This window comes from Anopheles cruzii, chromosome X (assembly GCF_943734635.1).
Source record: "Anopheles cruzii chromosome X, idAnoCruzAS_RS32_06, whole genome shotgun sequence".
Lineage (NCBI taxonomy): Eukaryota > Metazoa > Arthropoda > Insecta > Diptera > Culicidae > Anopheles > Anopheles cruzii.
The window spans coordinates 974,363-993,345 of NC_069143.1; the positions used below are offsets into that span (position 1 = coordinate 974,363).

An 18,983-nucleotide genomic window follows, 5' to 3' on the forward strand; every position below is an offset into this window, starting at 1 on the left:
GTGGCATGAGTTCGATGATCAGTCAACTGTGGGCTGCAGCATCCGCATATAGTGTACCAGTACCTGTACTTTGGCTGGCTTGCGGGAGTACGTATCGTCGATGAAAATACGGGGCGGCACCCGATGGTTGGGCTCGTGGTCGAACTCCGAGTCGGTCGATATCTCCGTCGCAGAGTTTACCTCTTCCGATGAAGACTTCGAGGAATCGGACGCTCCCTGCAAGCAACAAATCAGCATTAGAAAAATGATACACACACGCACACACGAACATACACACACAAGGTAGATTATGGTTATATAAAGTACACAGATACAGCACAAAGCATCCGCGCGTACTTCAGGTGGCGCAGCAGCAAAGAAATTTAACACGATACACACAGCGTGCGCGCGCGAGGGCTGGGTCGGCGACAAAGAGGGCCGCGCGCCGTCACGAAATCGCCCCCCGCCCTCTCTAGTGCCAACCCAACCCCACCCAGGCAGCGGAACGGATTAGAGGGAAGTACAGTGAGCACACACCGGGCATGCTCGGGAGTGTTAGTGACAAGCAAAGCGCAGCGCGCGCACTGGTCCACTCGGTTTCGGTATGATTTATTCCCGAGCAAATGGTTGTCGTCGGTGAACCGGGGCCTGTTCGGGACCGTTGTAGCAGGGCGACGAGCCCGATCGGAAATTTGTGGAAAGGATGTGACAACGTCGGAACGGTGGGGTGGGGCTTCCCTTCACTTTCCCCACACCGCTACGGCTGACTTGACAGAGAGAGCATGGCATTGATTGAGAGCATGTATCGGAAAAGAGAGCATGTATCGAGGTAGACTAAACACCCAGTAGAGTTAATTGCGGGCATACACGTAACGAAAACGAAAGTCAAACCAAATGAACAAAAACAACGAGAAAAATCAGAATCAGAATTATTGAACAGTGAACAATCGAAATCCGCAAAACAGAAAGAAAAGAATGCTGCAAAAAAATAAAAATCATAATGGGCAAACGTATAGCGCGATGAAACTTCGTTTTCAATCTAGGCGGAATGGAATGGAGGCTAATCTAAAGAGTGACCTATGAACACAATCATTGAAAACCTCCCTCTGTTGGTTCGGCAAAACGGTCGGAACCCTTTGCTACCGTTTATGGGACCGGCAGTTACTGCTACAGGAGCAACATAATGGTCAACTACTGTGTGACAAGCAAAAAGCGACGGAGAAAATGTGGAATAATACGAAAACTGTCACGGCAAGTAGGTCGTAGAACAGAATTCACGAAACCTGTCACGGCGGTTACCGAGCGAGCGATTACGAGCGTTACCGACTACCGATCGACGGGGTGTAAAACTTCAAGCTCGAAGAATGAATAAAATCACGTGAAAAAGTGCCTACAGAACGCAGCTTCTGTGTGTTGTTCTGGTCTGAATTAAGCGCGCCCTGACAAGTACTGTTCAAGAGAGCTCATGGAAGGAATAAAACGCAACAGTCGAATGTTTTAATGCTTGAGTTAACGTTGCCGGATGTGAGTATGGTGTCAACTTACTAACTTATTCAAAACAAAATATTTTTATTTATAGTTCTAAATTCAGCTCATCCTCCTCAAAGTAGTACCACCCCGATGCAACGTACACCTATGGCAAGGCAACTTTTTCTCAAATTTTGCAAAACCTTCTCTTTCGATATAGCCTTCCATTTTCTTCTTCGTTCCGGTTGCTATCTCTTCTTCGAACAGTGTCCACGGAGCGGTTGGTTGAGTTCAGCCAAAAGTCCGAAACCACATAGTGCAACGACAGGCGAATACGGTGGTCGCAGAACGATGGAAGTGTGAATGCTTGTTGCGAAGAAAAGCCTGGACCCTGGATGAAATCCATTTACACGGAGCTTCTAGGCTCTCAAACACACTTCAGGAAATCCGTTTGAATGAGCGCATCGTATTCACCCCAATGGTTGGTCTCCCTGTTACATCTCTTTATTTATTAACTACTGTCAGTGGCAAGTCTCTGCGGTTTCTTTCACTCGATGACGTGTTGATGTCCGATCACTGCGCAATATGGCATTTTGTGGCAACCACAAACTTATTTAGAAGCTGACGTGTCAGGCTACATTTTAATGAACGCATATGCGTAATTAGTCGCTAGTGTAAAGAGATTATTATATAGATTTGAAAATGAATCAAAGAATTGAATGTGATGCTTTTTCCGCTTTTTTAAGCTGCCGAAAAATTTGTGAGGTTCACAGGGAGAATGTTGTTAGACAATGTGGAACTCAGGAGCGGTTTGCTATGTCTCGTTCCGAAAATTTCGATATCAAAGACCTGGCAATCAAAGGCCACCAATTACTCTATAGCCTAAACTGACGGGCTGGTCTTGTAGGTAGATAGATAGTACCGATAGTACCCATAGAAACTGTAAAGGCTTGATAACCAATACAAAATCACCAAAACTCTGCAGAGACGTTTTATGATAGCTATTAGGGCTTTGAATTAATTCATGTGATACTTATTCGAGACTTGTGGCCTAACTACAACAACGAGCCATATAGCTACTACTTTCTCCCATCTTTCAGGGGGCCCAATTCCCGGGTTTCGTGTCGGTAGAAATCCTCATCTTTAGCAACGATCCAATTAGAGAACCATTTTTCAATACTTTCATAAGAAGTGAACCGCTGTGCTGCCAAATCGTTAATTAACGGAACATGTCGTAGTTCGAAAGACCAACATCTGGTGAGCACAGCGGAGGGGACAGCTGTTCCCATCGGATATTTTCGCGATGGGTTTTGACCGATTTTGCGATGTGTTGTGGAGCGTTTTCATGTGGAAAAAGCAATTTACTATGTCTCTTGTGCGATCATTCTTATCGTTTCATGGCCAAATGACTAGCTCCATCAATAATTTAATTGTGTTTTAAAAGCTCATACTAGACCACACCTTTTATATCCACCATAAGCACAGTATAACGTTTGCGCAGTGAAAATTTCGCATAGGTTCCGATGGACCTGGTGCACAAGGCTGTACCATGGCCTGTTTTGGGTTTAGGATTCTCGTAATAAATGCACTTTTCATCACCAGGGACGATTCGGCACAAGAATCATTGTTTTCCTTCTTTCAATGTCTCCTTCAAAGTCCTAATAGTACATCAAAACTTATCCTAGATTGTGGTGAAAGTTAAGGGGACGGATAAAATTAACGTTTTTTTGTAATCTTAGACGGACTGGACCGTACTTATAATTAGCATGTTGATTCAAGCTGACCTAGCAAATAGAGAGCTAACCATTTGAAAAAAAAAACTAATGTTTAATAATGCTTATAGCTGGTTAAAAAGTTAAATCAATGAGTCGCTTCCGGGTCACGGGTCGTCAGTCTCTCGATGCCCCCCGAGGTCTGTAATTTTGCTTGGGAAGCAACTTTCTGCTCGCAACAATTCGAACAACAACAAAAGGGATATGAGAGAAGAAACGGAGCAACAACAACAGCAAAAAGGTATCACACCCAATCGAGCGCACATCACACGCACACACACCACAGGCAGGCAGAAAAAAGGCGCTCTCTCTCTGTTTACCTCGACACCAGTAAGGGCCCACGGGCGATCGGTGAGCTCCTCAGCTCGTGATGGGGTTAAGGCGGAAGTGGCGGCAGGTGGTGGTGAAAGACGGGGACGGACGGACGGATTGACGGAGGGTTCGGAGTCCTCGGAAGTCTCGGAAGTCTCTCCAACAGGCTCCGGCACCGCGGCGGAACTATCCCGTACCCCGCGCGTGGCGGATTTGGCGGCTCAGCGGCAGCTGAAGGTAACGGTGGAAGGGAGGTGGGGTGGTGGAGGGTGGGGGGTGGCTTGACGGGTGTGACGATGGCAAGCTAGTTCGAGTGCTCGATAGTGATTGATTGGTGGGTGAGTGAGGGTGCTGTGTCGCCTACTGACAGCGCGGCGCGCGTGGTAGTGGATAGTTGTGGACACACGGACACGGACGGACACGGACACACACACACACACACATACACACACACACACGGACACAATGCTATGTGTGACGGGGTGGCGTTGGTGGTGTACAACGACGACGTCATTGGGAGGAGCGCAGCGGACGCCCGCATGATCATGGCGGTGGGTGTTTTGGGGGAGTGTGGGGTGGTCTCCTGGTTCTATCGATAGGTGCTCTATAAGGTGTACTCTCTCCTCTCTCTCTCTCTCTCTCTCTGCCTCTCTCCCTCTCTCGCTCTTTCTCTCTCGCTCGCTCGCTCGCTCGTGTGTCTAGGAGATTTGACAGTTGTCGCGGGTGCGCGATGAGTCGCCGACGGCGTTGTCACCGGGGCCGCGTGGACGATGGTGATCGTACGCCGATGTCGGGGCAGCGGCCCGGGACGTGGTGGCGTAGTGCATCATGCGCGACGGCTGCTGGATCGCTTTGGTCTGGATGCGGCCCGCTGACCCGCCGTACGCCGTGGTACCACCACCACCAGCGAACGATGCGCTGGGAGTGGAGCTTGCAGGTCCGACACCGCCGCCGCTGCCGCCGCCGCCGGTGGTCGAACGGTACGACTGATACGATGCCGCCGACGTAGCCGCCCTACCGACTGGATGGTGGTGGTGGTGGTAGAGCGACGCCGACGGCCGATCGTCGTCGTCGGACTCGTTGGCCAGCAGCTCCCGGATGTAGGGGTTTGGATCGTTGCGCGTCACCTGCGACCGGATGTAGCGGTTGGTCCGCTCGTGCAGCCGGTGGCTCCGGTCGACAATGTGCCGGTCCTCGGCGTCGTACCGCCGGGCGTACTGGGACCGCGCAATGTCCCGGGATGCACCACTGCTCGAGGACGTAACTACGGGCACGTGGACCGTCGGCTTCGGGCGCACCACCGCCGCCGGCGGATAGGGTAGTTCCTCCAGCGGTGCTGGCGGGGGTGGCCCCGCCTTCAAGTACTTGGCCGGGGCGCGCCGTATCGGCACCGGGATCTCAGCCATGGGCGGCTCGCGTCGATTGGCCCGCGGGATATACTCGTCCGGATCGTATGAGCGGGGCAACGGCTGGACGCTGGCGAGCGACGCCGCGGCCGCACGGGCGGGTCGCGGTACGTACTCGTCCGGATCGTAGTCCCTGGGCAGCGTTGGGTCCAGCAACGCGTCGTCGTCGTCGCCGCCGCCCGGCCGCCGGTTAATCCGCGGTACGTACTCGTCCGGGTCGTAACCCTTCGGGATGGCCTTGCGGCGGGCGGGGCGCGCCCGGCGCACCTCCAGCTCGTCGATGCGCCTCTCCAGGGCCTTCACATCCGGCCGGGAGGTGGCCTTGTGCCCGACGCCCTCGTAGTACGTGACGCCCCGGTCCAGGATCGCCTCCCACTTGGAGAAGTCGGTCGTGCGCGGCCGCGGCGACTCGCGGTCAATGTCGACCCGCGGTGGCCGCGGCTCCGCATCCGCCTTCGTCCGCCGGACGTCCGACGTGGACTTGTTCTTGCGCCAGCGCCACCCACGCGCAGAATCCCCACCGCCGGAGCCCGCCGCTACCCGCAGACTCGCCAGTTCTTCGTCGTCGTCCTCGTCGTCCGAGATGGCCAGGTGGCGCAGCCGCGGGTCCACCAGCCGTTGCAGTGCGGAGGTGCGTCCCGCACCTCCCCCACCGGTGGCGGAGGACTCCACGTTGTAGTCGAACTCACGCGGTGGCGGCTGCCAGCGCTGCTGCTGACCCGGCACCGTTAGACGGTCGTACGACTTGGAGCGCCGCACGGCACCACCCGGGGCGGGGCGGGGTCGGCCGGGGTCACGCTGCGACTGTGGCTCCGGCACCACGAAGAACGTGTCCACCACCGCGTCGTGCTGTTTCACGAACACCTGCTCGATCGCCACGTTCTCGATGCTGGCCGACTTCCGAGCTCGCCACGGATCGATGCAGATCGAGTTGTCGAACGCCGACTTCGGACCCTCCCGGTCCCCAAAACCGCCGCCGCCGGACCGTCCCCCTTCGAGCTTCTTCGGGCGCCGCAACGGGCGCTCGGGTGGTTGCTGCTGCTGTTGCTGCTGTTGCTGCTGTTGCTGCTGTTGTTGCTCCTGCAGCAGCCGCTGCTTGTAGGTCTGAAAGTCGGAGGAACGTTCGGCGGCCCGCTCGTTCACCGGCGGCTCGTCGTACGTAACCGGTGCGGCAAAATCGGCCCCCACCAGCCCGGACGTGATGTCGCGCAGAATGTGCGCGTAGCTCCCGGACACGCCCTGAGTCGAGGGCTGCGGTTCCGGCTCCGGTGCGGTCTCCGTGTGCAGCGTGTACACCTGGATCTGCTGGGGCTGGGGCACCACCACCACCGGAAGCACCTTCATCTGCTGCTGCTGCGGCGGTGGCGGCGGCACCGCCACCGAGCTGAGGACGTCGGGCATCAGCATCGGGCCCGATAGCTTTCGGGCGCTGTTCACCAGATCCGAGCTGTCAAGCTTCGGTGGTGGTTCCGGGCTCTCCACGGGCTTGCACAGCAGCTCCTCGAGCGGGCTCAGCTTCGTCAACGGCTTCTCCGTGAGCTGGGCCATCGTCTTCGTGAGCTCGGTGCGCGAAATCAGTCCGGGACGCTCCGCCACCGGACGCTTGGCTTGCGGTGAGCTTTGCTTGGCCGGGCTCGGCGACGGCGCTTTCTGCTCCTCCTTGGAGGCCAGCACAAAGCACTTCTCGAACTCGTCCTCCTGGAGCTGGCTTGCAGCAAGGTCCGGCTCGCGCAGAAGCTCCTCAAAATCGCACACTTCCGAACCGGCCGCCTTGCCGGACTCCCGTTCCGGTTCTCGGCGGCTCGGACGATGGTGCTCCTTGGTTCTTTGAACGTCCTTGGGCACCGTCGGAGGAACCTGCTGCTTCGCATACTGCTCCTTGATCTGCGCCGACCGCTCGAGCCGTAGCTGCATCTTCTCTTCGCTTCCAAGCCGCACCACCGGTGCCGTGTCCGCTTTCGTGGTGGTGGTTGTGGTGGTGGTTTTGGTGGAAGGAACCACCGTTATCTGCGCCGTCAGTGACTGGGCCCGTCGCAACTTGTTCAACTCACGCTGGAAGGAGGTGCGCTGCCGCTGCCGCGGGATTGGCACATCGTCCAGCAGAAGGTCCACCACCGGTGGCCCGTCCTCCCGGCCGGGGGTGGTGCCAGTGCCGCCCGGCATCAGCTCCATCATCAGCTGGGCGATTCCGTCACGGCCACCGGCGGTTTGCGGAACGGCCGCCTGTGACGAACTACTGGCGGCTTGCGCCGTAGGCGATGGCTTCGGTTCGTCCGGCCGGTTGTTGGCAAGCAACGAGCTGCGCACCTCGGCAAGCGTCCTCGGTACCACCACCGCCTCGTCCACCGTCGCTGTGGCCCGCTGGGCCGCGGCCGCGAATATTGCCTCGTGCTTCCGGCGCAGCTGCTCGAAACACTGCTCGTCCGACGACAGTGTCGTACACGGGGCACGGGGGGCAGGTGGGGCGATTGGGGGCGTTGGTCTAGTGGTTGGGCACACGGGCATCTCACCGTGGGTCACTTGGGTAGAGTCGATTGGATCGCTCGGAGCGCTCTCCGGTGGCTTCGGAGCGGATCCTCCTCCTGATGGTGCGGCTGCTGTTGGTGCTGCCGTCGCCGTCGGCCGTTGCTTCTTCCGTGTGGGCGCCGGCGAGGCCACCGGCCGCTTTGTTACCGCTTCCGGTGCGCGGTGCAGCTCGAGCATAGAAATGGATTTTTGCGCCAGCGGATCGGTGCCGACGACGGCGAAGGCCGACTTCACGAGAGACCCAGGGGCAGCCGAGGGGCGGCTGCCAGATGACTGGGGGGAAGGTTGTTGCTTGGTATTGCTGCTGCTGCTGCTGCTGCTGAAAGTACTACTCGGTGGACCACTACCATCGTGGGCGGTGGCCGGGGGTGACGACTGGAGCGAGATCTGCACGCTAGAGATAGCTTTCCGGACCGGGTTCGCGGAACCAGCGGACGGCAGCGGTGTCGCCGTTGTCCCACCCTTCCGCTGGCTCGGTGCCATCTTCGTCGGTGCGCTCTTCTGCTGCTGCTGCTGCTGCTGCTGCTGGTGCCCTCCATTCACCATCGTCATCGAGGTCGCCGTCGTCGTCACTTTCTCCGAAGATTTCTTCGCCGCCGACGCTGCTTTCGCTGGCACACTGCTCGCCGCTGCCACTGCCGCTGCCGCCGCCGGCACTGTCGCCGTCGGCGGCGTTTTCTGAAAGAGCTGTAAATTAGAATCACACCACTTCCGGTCGTCGTCCGGACCACCGCGAAAGGAATTCGGCCCGCGCGAGGGCGAACTCGACTTCCGGCGGGGCGCGACTTCCACCGGGCGTACTGTACCTGGCGGCGCGGCACCAGCACCAACACCGGCGCCGCCGCCGTCGCGTACCACCACCACCACCTCCGAGGCACCACTTCCCACCGCGCTGGCCGTGGAGGTGGAGGGCTCCTGCTCCTGTGAATGGTCGGTGAAGCTGATCAACGTCGACGGGCGCGTGTCCAGCTTCGACAGGCTGGCCAGATAGATCTCCTCGAGCGATTCCTGCATGCGCACCGGCATCGTGATCCGGAACGGTGGCCGCTTGGTGGTCATCCTCGGTGGCAGCGCCCTTACCGGTGCCGGCACCTTAGGCGGCGCCTTCTTGGGCGAACCACTGCCTGCTTTTCTTGCCGCCCCCGCGGGTGGGGGGCTCAGTTTTGCGTCGCCCAAAATTTCGTCGAATTTATCGAGCAGCGACACGTGGTCGACGTCCTGCAGCAGATCCTCGAACAGCTGCTCGTCCGCATCGCGCGCGGCCGGCTCGACTGGCTTCGGCGGCTTCGGTGGCACCAGAGGCTTCCGAGCCGCCGGTGCCGCCGGCGGCTGGGCGGTCGGTTGGAAGGCGAGCACGTTCCGCCTGGTGGTGGCGGTCGCCGGGACCGCCACCTCGGTCTTGGACTTCTTGATCGGCTGCAGGGCGAGAATGTTCTTCTTCGGTAATATTGCCGTTGCCGCCGGCGCCGGCGGCGGCGTCCCCCCGATCGGCGGTGAGCTTCGGCGAGAACCGGCCGGCGAATCGCGCACCGAGGGCGGTGGCGTCGCCGGTGGAACGGAGCTTCGGGCCGCGCTCGGCCCGAAGTACTTCAGCAGTCCGTCGACGTCCGTGCAGCTGTTGCTTGCAGTGAGCCGTTTCCGGGCGGCCGCGGGCGAACTTTCCCCGCTCGACACCGACGACGGTGTCGTCGCGCCGCCGCCGCCGCCGCCGCCGCTGCCCGTTGCCTTGGGGAAGTACTTCGCCAGGCTGCCGCCGGCGGTCGCCGACTGCTGCAGGGCGGCCACGTCCTTGTTCGGCAGCTGCTTCGGCTGCGCTTTCGGGGCCACGAAAAACCGGGCCGCGTCCTGGGCACTCCGTACGCCCACCACGCCGCCCTTCGGCCCGTCGACGGCCGACCGGATCGACTGCATGTGGGTGTGGAACTTTTTCGCCTCCTGCTTCTTGTTGCGCCGTTCCGCTTCGGCCTGCTCCGCTTTGAGGTGGCGCAGGAACTCGTCGGTGTCCTCAGTGGCATCGGACGGGGGGGCCGCCGTCGGCCCAGCCGCGTGCCGGCGACGGCCGGACATGCGGGGAGTGCCCGGGGCCGAACCGGAACCGGAACCGGTTGAGCCAGCCTCCGAGCCTCCCGCCGGCATCATCTCCGCTTTTGCGGAGTGTCGGCTGTGGCTTCGGCTATTCTTCTTGGCCGACGGCGGCGTAGGCGACGGGGCCGATCGGGCGCTGCGCACGGACGGCACCGGCGAAGGTGGAACCGAGCCGACGGTAACGGGTTGCTGGTGGAGCGAGGAGCGGAGGATGGACGATTTCGGCGACGCTTCGATGATTCTATATGATGATGAAGATGATGATGATGGTGGTGGTGTTGATGGTAGTGGTGGTGGTACGAGCACCGGCAATGACGTCGTCGGTGGTTCTGGTGGTTGTGATGGTAGTAGTAGTGGTGGGGGTGGTGATGAAGTGGTGTGTGCTTTCGGTTTGATCAGTGTGCTGAGACTGTTCATGAGCCCGCCGAAGAAGGAGTTGGATTTCTGTTTGTTGGACAGCATCAGTTCACCGTCCGCTGCCGTCGCTGCCTCCGCCGCCACCATCCGGTGACCGACGGTTTCCGGTGTTTCGCTGGGATCGGGCAGCGCGGGCAACAGCTGCGCGTGCAGCCACTGTTCGCGCACGCTCAACTTTTTCATCATCCGCTCCCGGAGCGCACGGTCCTCGGCCGTTTCCACGACGGGCGTCATCAGCACGGGACCCCGAGGGACCAGCTCCTTCTCCTCCTCCTGCTGCTGCTGATGTGCAGCGACCATGCTGCTACTCACTACGACAACCTGCTATGGGGCGGTGAGATTCGGTATGCGTTGCGTAATGGCGGAGGAGACAAAAGGAAGACACAACACACACACACAGTGGGGGGGGGAGGGTATGGGTGGTTGGTTGAATAGGGTGTGTGTGTGTGTGTGTGTGGACACGGTAATAGAGAACAAAAGTGATTCATCAAAAAACGAAGAAGAAGCAACACCAGCGCGCCCGCACACGGCGCGCGCGTTTACCTTGCGACCGACACACCCCTTCGACACGGGGTGCTTCGCGGAACCCCCCCACGGGCGCAACCCAAACCTGCTGCTAAGCACCCCGCCGCTCAGAGTGTATACCTCTTCGGCGGCGGCGGCCTCCTCCGGCTCGCCGTACTTACCTCGGTTTCGGTGTCCGTCGGCAGCGTCAACGGGGGCATTAGCTTGACCTCCTGCATGCGCATCTCGCGGGCCCGGGCAAGCTCCTCGCCTTCCGTCTGCGAGTCGGCATCATCGTCTACAAAAAAGTAGCACAGGGGGTAAGAACAGGAGTCGATCGGTAGTCGCCGTCTGATTACCTTCACTAGAGTAACCGTAGAAGTCGTCGTCGCTGTCGACCATGTTCGAGAAGCGCTTGTCGCTGATCCACTCCGAGGCGAGCTGCAGGGTTTGGGCCCCGAGCGGCGACCCGGCCGCCTCCTCGTAGTCCGAGTCGCTGCCGGTGTCCGAGTCGTCCGTGCTCGACAGGTCCTCGTCCTCGTCCGACTCCTCGTCGGACTCGGTACCGAAGTTGCGGTCGGTCCACTCATTCTCGTCGATCACCAGGTGGGCGTCGGCGTCCGACAGGCCGCCGCCGTCATCGGCGTTCGCAAATTCGATCCGCTCCGGCGTGTCGACGCGCACCAGATAGTCGACCATCGACGCGCCACCGTCCGGTGTTGTCGGCGTGGCGGGGGCGACGGCGCCGACCACCAGGTCCCGCCGACCGCCACCGCCAGCCACCGAGTCCCGCGGGCGGGCCCTCGAGGGCGACTCCCGGGTGGTCCCGGAGCCTTTGGCCTCCCGCTTCGAGGGTAGCTTGAAGTGGTGCGTACAGTAGAACCGACCCTCCGGGTCGTCGCGATCGAACGCGTACGCGCCGAGGCGCAGGTTGGTGTGGCAGTGGTGACACTTCAGGCACGACCGGTGCAGCGTCAGCCCCTCGGTCGTCACCTTGCCCATCAGGTAGACGCGCTGCTTGCAGAAGTGACACTTCTCCGCGATGCCGCTCGCCGTCAGGACGAGCGCGGCGGCCTAAAACCAGACAGAGAGAGAGAGAGAGAGTTAGAAACAACACCACCAACGACTGCCTGAGTAACGTACCGTTTTCTGCGCCTGATTCGACTGCTGCTGTTGCTGGTGCTGCTGCTGTTGCTGTTGCTGCTTCTGCTGCTGCTTCGTGCTCTGCAGCGCACCGGCAATGGACGCCACCTTGTTCTTGCCCCGCTCGCCCAGATCGAGATTGTGGCCCTCCTTCAGCTGCTTTGCGATCGCCTTCAGCGAGGTGTCGATCTCCCGGTACTTCTCGTCGTCTTTCGGCTGCGTGAGCCGGTTCTGGCGCGCCAGAAACTGCTCTCGGTTCCAGTTCGGTACCCGCTCGCGGCTCTTGCCGATGTCGGTCGTCTTCTTCGACTGCTCGATCTTGCGCTCGATCTCCTTCACGTTCCAGTCGTTGCAGTCGATCTTGCCGATCGCCCGCAGCAGGTCCTTCGGTTTTTTATCCGCCACGAGCCCGCCTGCTTTGCCACCGATTCGCTGCTCCATCGAGCGAACGCGATCACTGAATTGGTCGCCATCGTTGATGCCGCCGCGCGCATACGGCGCCGCCAAACCCCGCTCTCGATCCTACACGGAGCGCGGAGGAGCAAACGGGAAAGGTTAGAAAACGTGGAGGAATCGACCGGTGTAGTCGTTGGTGTGGTCGCGATCGATCGCGAATGGTCCGGAGGGAGTGTCTGGAGTACACTATCAGCTGTCGGGTGTTTTCTCTATATGTTCTGTTTCCTTTCCGTCTTTCTGTTCGTCCTGTGACTGTGGTGTAGGTGGATCCATTTGTGTGTGCGTGTGTATTTATACAAACTACTTACACGAACAATGTAAAAACAACCAAAAAAGGTAACTATTAACTTAGATTAGATATACAAACAATACACGGTTACTGCTACGGCAGGAAGGAAGGTAGGAAGTCTCGAACGTCCCCTTGTCGTCAACACTAGTAGAGCGGGCGTTGCGAATGATTAAGGCATGCATGCGGTGGTTATGGTGGCGGTGGTGATGGTTCAGTGGTAGTGGTAGCTTACAGGAGAAAGGATGAACTCGCACACTCGTTCACAGTGCGATGCCGAATGTTTTCTTTAACGAATCAACAACACAGAAAACCAAGAGAGCTGGAATGACGTTAGGGGGGAGGGCGGTTAGATCAGTGACAGTAGCAGTAGTAGCAGTAGTAGTGGAGTAGTATATGATACACGAACGGAGTTATCCGATACGACGAAGCGCCTGTTTTCTTTTCAACGCTTTTCCTGCTCGCCGTCGCCGCGTTGTTAGCTGCTCGTTATCTAGGAGGCCCGGCCGGACTAGAAGCCACAGCCTCTTCAAATGTCACGTTGATTAGAGTAAGGCGGGCATCGAGTGGGGGCAAAGGCACACAAAGTGGAAGGATCACGCGAAACGTCCAAAATGGTCAAGCAGCCATGAGAAGACATCATGCATCAGGGAAATCGGGTTACAACAACGAGTGGTAGAACTAGAGAAGCGCAGTTATTGGCTGGTGGCAACACGCTGCAGATGCTTGTGGAGCGGCTGTTACACACGGCGGAACATGGCGGAGGCCGACAAACAAACAGGGCACACACGGGGCGGGAGGGTCACACACGAACAGAACCGCTTACGGGGTAGCGCAGCTTGAGCTCGAGCTCGCGGACGCGATCGTTAAACTCGGGCGCCGACTGGCGGTACAGAAACAGGGAGTAGTCCTCGAACGCGCCCGAGTTGTCGCCGCTCTCGCGCAGCAGCGTGTTCGCCTGCAACATGTGGATGCTCTTGTAGAAGTTCTGCGTCTGCTGGGCGCGCTGCATGCGCCGCTTCGTCTGCCGATCGACCCGGTTCGCCTCGATGTCCTGCAACCGGCGCGTCCGCTCCTCCTACAATGGCAAAAATAGAGACATACAGACAGAGAAGGCAGACAGAAGGGCGGAAGTCCGACACAGGAACAGGACACACGTGGACACCAGCAGCTGGGCTGGGGCTACTAGATGCTGCTGGCCCTTTTGCCGATTGACACACGCCCAACCTTTGCTTCTCTCCAGCAGCAGCAGCAGCAGCAGCAGCAACAGTGACAATTCAGATGACACCGAGTCTAACCGACCACGGCAAGAGGTGGAGAAGCTGAAGTGTTGTGTTGCCGGTACTCCCGGTAGATTAGGAGATGGTGCGGCGGGCGATACGAGTGTGTGATACGAGTGGTTAGGAACTTGTTGCAGTGAAAAAGTGTGTGAGCGTTTGTGAGTGATGAAAAGAACATATGAGAGTGGGAGTGTGAGTTGGCTATGCTGGATGGCTTTATCTACTTTTACTCTACTGAACACCACGATCAGGTGAGGTTAAAGCTCGTGGCCCGATGTTGAGCTTTCAATTTCGATTTAGTTTTTGTTTTTATACAGCTTACAGCCTATTAATCTACCGCTTCTTGAAGGGCCTTCTTCTCGAAGGGTTCACTTTACCGAGATAAATCGCCATATTGATTACGACTACTACTACTACTACTACTACCGCTAATGCTACAGTTTTGCCAAACACGGAATCGGAACCACGAACTTCACCCTCGGCCCAATCGTATCGGCACTACACAGCGTCTACTAGGCGCGCTGCGAATGAAGTGAATAAAAAATAATAAAATTTAAGTTGGTTTTCAAAACACGAGAAAGTTTATTTGGATTACACTTACAGTAATAGTAATAATGAGCTTTGCGTATGCCGTGGGTGATAAATGTTTGATGTTCGCTCGGTTTTGGCCACAAAACCCAAATGGAGCCAGCAAATGAGAGTACATAATGAAATAATGAATGAAACAAACTACAACGCCAAACTACTATGATACAGCAACGTGACCCCTACAGGCTCGTTAACGTGGATGGGATATGCTCCTTAATCTATAGTATTGATACAGCTCACAGCGGAACCCACAACGGAATGATATACACACTGTACACAGGGCGGGCCGGCTGGCGACAACCCTGACGGTAGTACTCAGAAGACTCAGCGGCCGGTTGGTGGTGTCGGAGATGCGAAACGCAAATGTGTAGTGTATATACAGAACTGGAAATGGAAGTTATTTTGCCGCTCAGACACGGGCGTTCCTGGGCAAGGAAAGCGGCCCCCAAAACAAAACCGAGCCCGATCGGACCCCGAGGTTCGTGATATGGAACCTCTTGAAATCGCAACAGAACGAAATTTTCTAGCGATGTTCGATTTAAAATTTGCCAAGCGCATGTTGTAAAACCTAAGCTGGATCGGGAATTGTCGTAAGCAAAAAGTTGTTTTGCTGTTGCCGTCAAAAAACCGTTTCATGTTCTCCCTTTTCTTCTTATATCTGTCACGCAACTTCGCCAACGAACTCCGCTATTCGGGAGGGAAAAATATTAGATCGTATTGCAAAGTACCCGCAGTTTTTGTTATTAGATACTCATTGCGTTAAGCAGACACTTGAGTTTGAACGCCTTTATGTAGAGTGTTTTCGCTTCACTCGCCAAGTAGTGTAATTATTTGCTATGGAACACAATATTATAAATTAATTTGAAAATGAATCAAATATCTGAAGACATCGCTCTGATCTTCGGCCAGTCACCTAGAAAAGCTAATGACATTTGAAGCAACTGGTGGAGCAGCATATGGCAAGCTGTCAGCAGTTGAGTGAGTGATAAACAACATCATACATACCATACAGTCTAAAAGCATTTAAACCGGACAGTCTTTGCAACATACACATTGTCCCAGAGGCCAACATAAGACCCACAGAAAGTTCTACATCGATGGCATTTTGTAGCTTGCCGTAAAAAGGGCAAAACGTCAGAGATAATAACGCCCACTATTTGATTGATGAAAAGCAATTTCCAATGGAAAATGCGTTTGATCGAAATATCAACAAATAAACCACGGATACTTTTTAACACGGCCCAACGAAACAATACAAAGTGATGACAGCACTAACCGCAGCGAAGCCCCCCGGCGCCCGTATCTGTGGCAAGCCTCATCCGGGCGAGTTTGTTTTGATCCTGCACTTAATCACACACACACACCATTACGTCACTGGCCAAAAAGGGGGGTAGGCGTGATGAAATTGGCGCCACGAAATATATTATCGTTCGGTCCAAAATATGACGATGCAAGGTTTAGGAATGTGTGCGAATTCCAGTTCCCGACTTGACTACATTGGCAAAAGAATTCGGCAATCGAATCAGATGGGCCCCCCGTTACGGTACGCACCCCGATCGTGAAAGTCCAAAATTCGAAACGAATTGTGATGTATGGTCGACGCAACCGGGGGTGCGAGCTAACGATCGATTGGGGTTGTAAAATGTGCCACGCATGACATGTGCTGCCCTCGTCGGTGCGGCACGTATACGTTTTTGCGAAACCATCCTGACCTCGCACAGACTCAAACCGAACGCACGCACCAAACTAGTAGAAAAACTAGACGCGCGATATTACTACAAGGTGACGCGGAGAAAGGCATCACAGAAAACTAGAGGCAACTACAACTACCGATCAAGGTTAAGATGTTAGTGTCCACCGCTGGAGACGATCGATTAAAAGTTAACGGTCAGCAAGTAAAAGATAATTCAAAGATCTTCTCTTATTTTTTTATAACATTGAAAGCCTTAAATTACGCACACAGGAGGTAGAGGTTCCTGCGAACTACGAAAGCAGCTCTTGGCCATTCGTTGGTTGGAAAACAAAAATTGAGACCAAATCATCGTGTGGCCACCGAGCAAAACGCCAAATGCCAAGCTTTTGACGGGCACACTCAAACAACACAGAGCGGCCACGACGGATGGCCACGACGGATTGAAGTGATCGTTTGCTAAAACCTAATGGACGAGTTTGCATTTGACGCGATTGCCTGTTCGATGTGTGGCTTGACGGACCGGCTACCGAGAGTGAAAACAAATGGAGGGAACTAAAAAAAACAGACTACCTTACGAGATTCTAGGGAGGGTATATCTAGGGATGAGTAGTTAGAGAGAGGTTGAAGGAAGAGGGCGGAGGAGGCCACCGGATAAGGGAGCGACACCGGTTAACTATTCGTCTACAATATCCGTTTGTCCCATGTCTCTCCCGATCGCCCATTTTCTCGTTCCCTCGCTTGCTCTCCGCGCTGTTTCACACTCGTTTCAGGCCATTTTCTGTCTCTCGAGACACCCGGGCCCGGTAGAGCCTGGCTCGAATCCTGGTTACAGTTCGCGCCGCAACAACCGACCGTAGCCGATCATGCGCGCGAACGAGGGCGTCAGCGCCAGGTAGCTCAGACAGAGGGAGACCAGAAAGATGCGCACGCTCTCGATACTTACGATATTGCTGCCACCGCCGCCGCCGCCGGACTTCTCGTGGCTGCGACGCTTCTTCGCCCGCTTGATCGTGTCGGTTTGCGGCGAGGCGACTGCCGCGCGGCCCCGCTTGAAGCGCTCCTCCTCGGCGGTCGGGTGGTAGTAGTTCGGCTTGCGCGATGATGCTGCCGTCGCCGCCACAGTGCCGGACGGGGCTGCCAGGGCCGCCACGGCTCCACTGCCGAGCGGGACGCTCGTGGGAGCGCGCACGGTAGCAAAGCGCGCCATCCGCTGCCAGGCGAGTGTATCCGCCGGCAGCTTCTGCCGGAACTCGGCCAGATCCAGCTTCGGATGCTTGACGTGCGGTATCTCGCCCCGGAACACCTCGCAGATCTGCTCCAGGTAGTTCAGCCACACCTTCGGGTCGACGCCGGCTAGCGACACCGACTCCTGCCCCGACATTACGCGCGGAATCCCTAGAGAGCAGAGAGAGAGGAAGAAGAAACACACAGCGGTAAGCACACCACGAGCACACTCGTGCGCAACGATTGCCGCCTTACCGAGTTGGTTTTCGAAGATCATGAACGCGTGCTCGTTGCAAACGTCGGCCCCGAAGTCGGCCAGCTCATCCAGGTTGACCAGATCCGGCCGGTAGCGGTAGATGAGGGTGCAGAGCACCTTCCCGTTGGTGAAGCACTCGGCCGGCTCGGTCAGCTCGTGCGCGAACCCGCTGTCCTTGAGCTGCGCCTTCAGCCAGCGCAGCAGCACCGTCCCGAGCGGGACGGTGTCGACCGTGCGCCGCTTCCTCTTTGGCTGCACCTCGACGATGCCGGGGACGGCCGCCGTGGCAGCGGCAGCAGCGGCGGCGGCGGCGGCGGCGAACACGTTCGTGTCGAGGAACGTCTGCTCCAGCAGCGCCGGGTCGTCCGTGTCCAGCAGGTGCTTGATCTGCGCGATCCCGACGGCCGACTTGTTGAGCTCGCGGTAACGCGTCGACGGGTCAAGCGTGTAGGCGCTCATGTTCCGCAGCAGGTTCTCCGGTGTCGTCTGCGCCAGCAGGCGGTACACCGACTCGCGTTGCGCGATCGTCCCGAGCAGGCTGTTCTTCGCGTTCGCGAACATCTTCACCGCGAACGCCGCATCCATGCTCGAGAGGAAGCCCCGGGCGCACCCGGACCCGGTCGGCCAGAACGGCTCCAGCAGACTGTCACCGACGAGACAGGATAGCAGCCGGTAGTTCTTGCGCACCGTCACCTTGCACGAGTTGTCCGCCGCGAACATGGACGTGAAGTCGAACATCGCCACGTCCGGGTTGCCGTAGTGGTTGACCGCGAACTCCAGGTTCGGCATCCGGTACTTGGTCGAGAAGTTAGCGGCATCGCGCGCGTACTCGAACAGCTTCGCCTTGTCGACGTTGGCCGGCGCCAGCAGGTCGGCCGGATCGCCGTAGTCCTGCAGGATGACGCCTTTCCGCAGCAGGCTGTGCTTCATCGCGGTCATCACGAAGTAGTGCGTCTCGTCCTTGTAGTAGACGATGTTCTCCAGGTCGATGCCCGTCTTCTCGCTCAGCTCCTTGAAGAACGACTGGTTGAAGATGAACGCGACCCCACTGATCTCCTCCACCATCGCCTCCGCTTCCGTTTTCTTGTTGATGAAGTTCGCGGTGATCGCGATCGCCAGCTTGCCGCGGAACTCCTTGCGCCGGAAGCCCTCGAGCGTGTTGCGCTTGCCGTCCGCCCCGACCAGCACGTCGAACTCGTAGTGCGACACCGCGTGGTCCTCGGGCGAGACGGCCGCCCGCCACCCGTACCCGTCGCTCGGTTCGATCTCGCGCACGAACGATACGCCCTCGTGGACCTCGACGCCGAGCAGGAGCGCCACCTTCAGCAGAATGCACTGCAGCTGCCGGATCGAGATGTGGTCGATCGACCCGGCACAGAACTTGCCGTAGAACTTCTTCGCCCCGAGCGCCTTGAGGTCGGTGATCAGAAATGGCCACAGGTGCAGTACGTTATTCCTACTAATTCTATCACGTTTTTCTACAATCACCTACGAGAGAGAAAGAGAGAGAGAGAGAGAGAGAGAGTGAGAGAGAGCAGAGAGCAGAGAGCAGAAAGGAGTGAGTGTTCATTGTTCACCGGGAGGAGGGA

General features: G+C 57.2%; 1 protein-coding gene across 1 annotated transcript in view; it reads right to left on the minus strand.

Annotated features, from left to right (window-relative positions):
- The window catches only part of LOC128274134 (F-actin-monooxygenase Mical), a 57,455-nt gene that overhangs the window by 8,235 nt on the left and 30,237 nt on the right, over nucleotides 1-18,983 (minus strand). Inside the window, exons 3-9 of the mRNA XM_053012275.1 lie at nucleotides 17,394-18,882; nucleotides 16,858-17,309; nucleotides 13,180-13,431; nucleotides 11,612-12,133; nucleotides 10,828-11,542; nucleotides 10,651-10,766; nucleotides 64-216 (exon numbers count right to left, since the gene is read on the minus strand). Coding sequence (XP_052868235.1) covers nucleotides 64-216; nucleotides 10,651-10,766; nucleotides 10,828-11,542; nucleotides 11,612-12,133; nucleotides 13,180-13,431; nucleotides 16,858-17,309; nucleotides 17,394-18,882 — 3,699 coding nt within the window. The remainder of the gene's footprint in view (nucleotides 1-63; nucleotides 217-10,650; nucleotides 10,767-10,827; nucleotides 11,543-11,611; nucleotides 12,134-13,179; nucleotides 13,432-16,857; nucleotides 17,310-17,393; nucleotides 18,883-18,983) is intronic.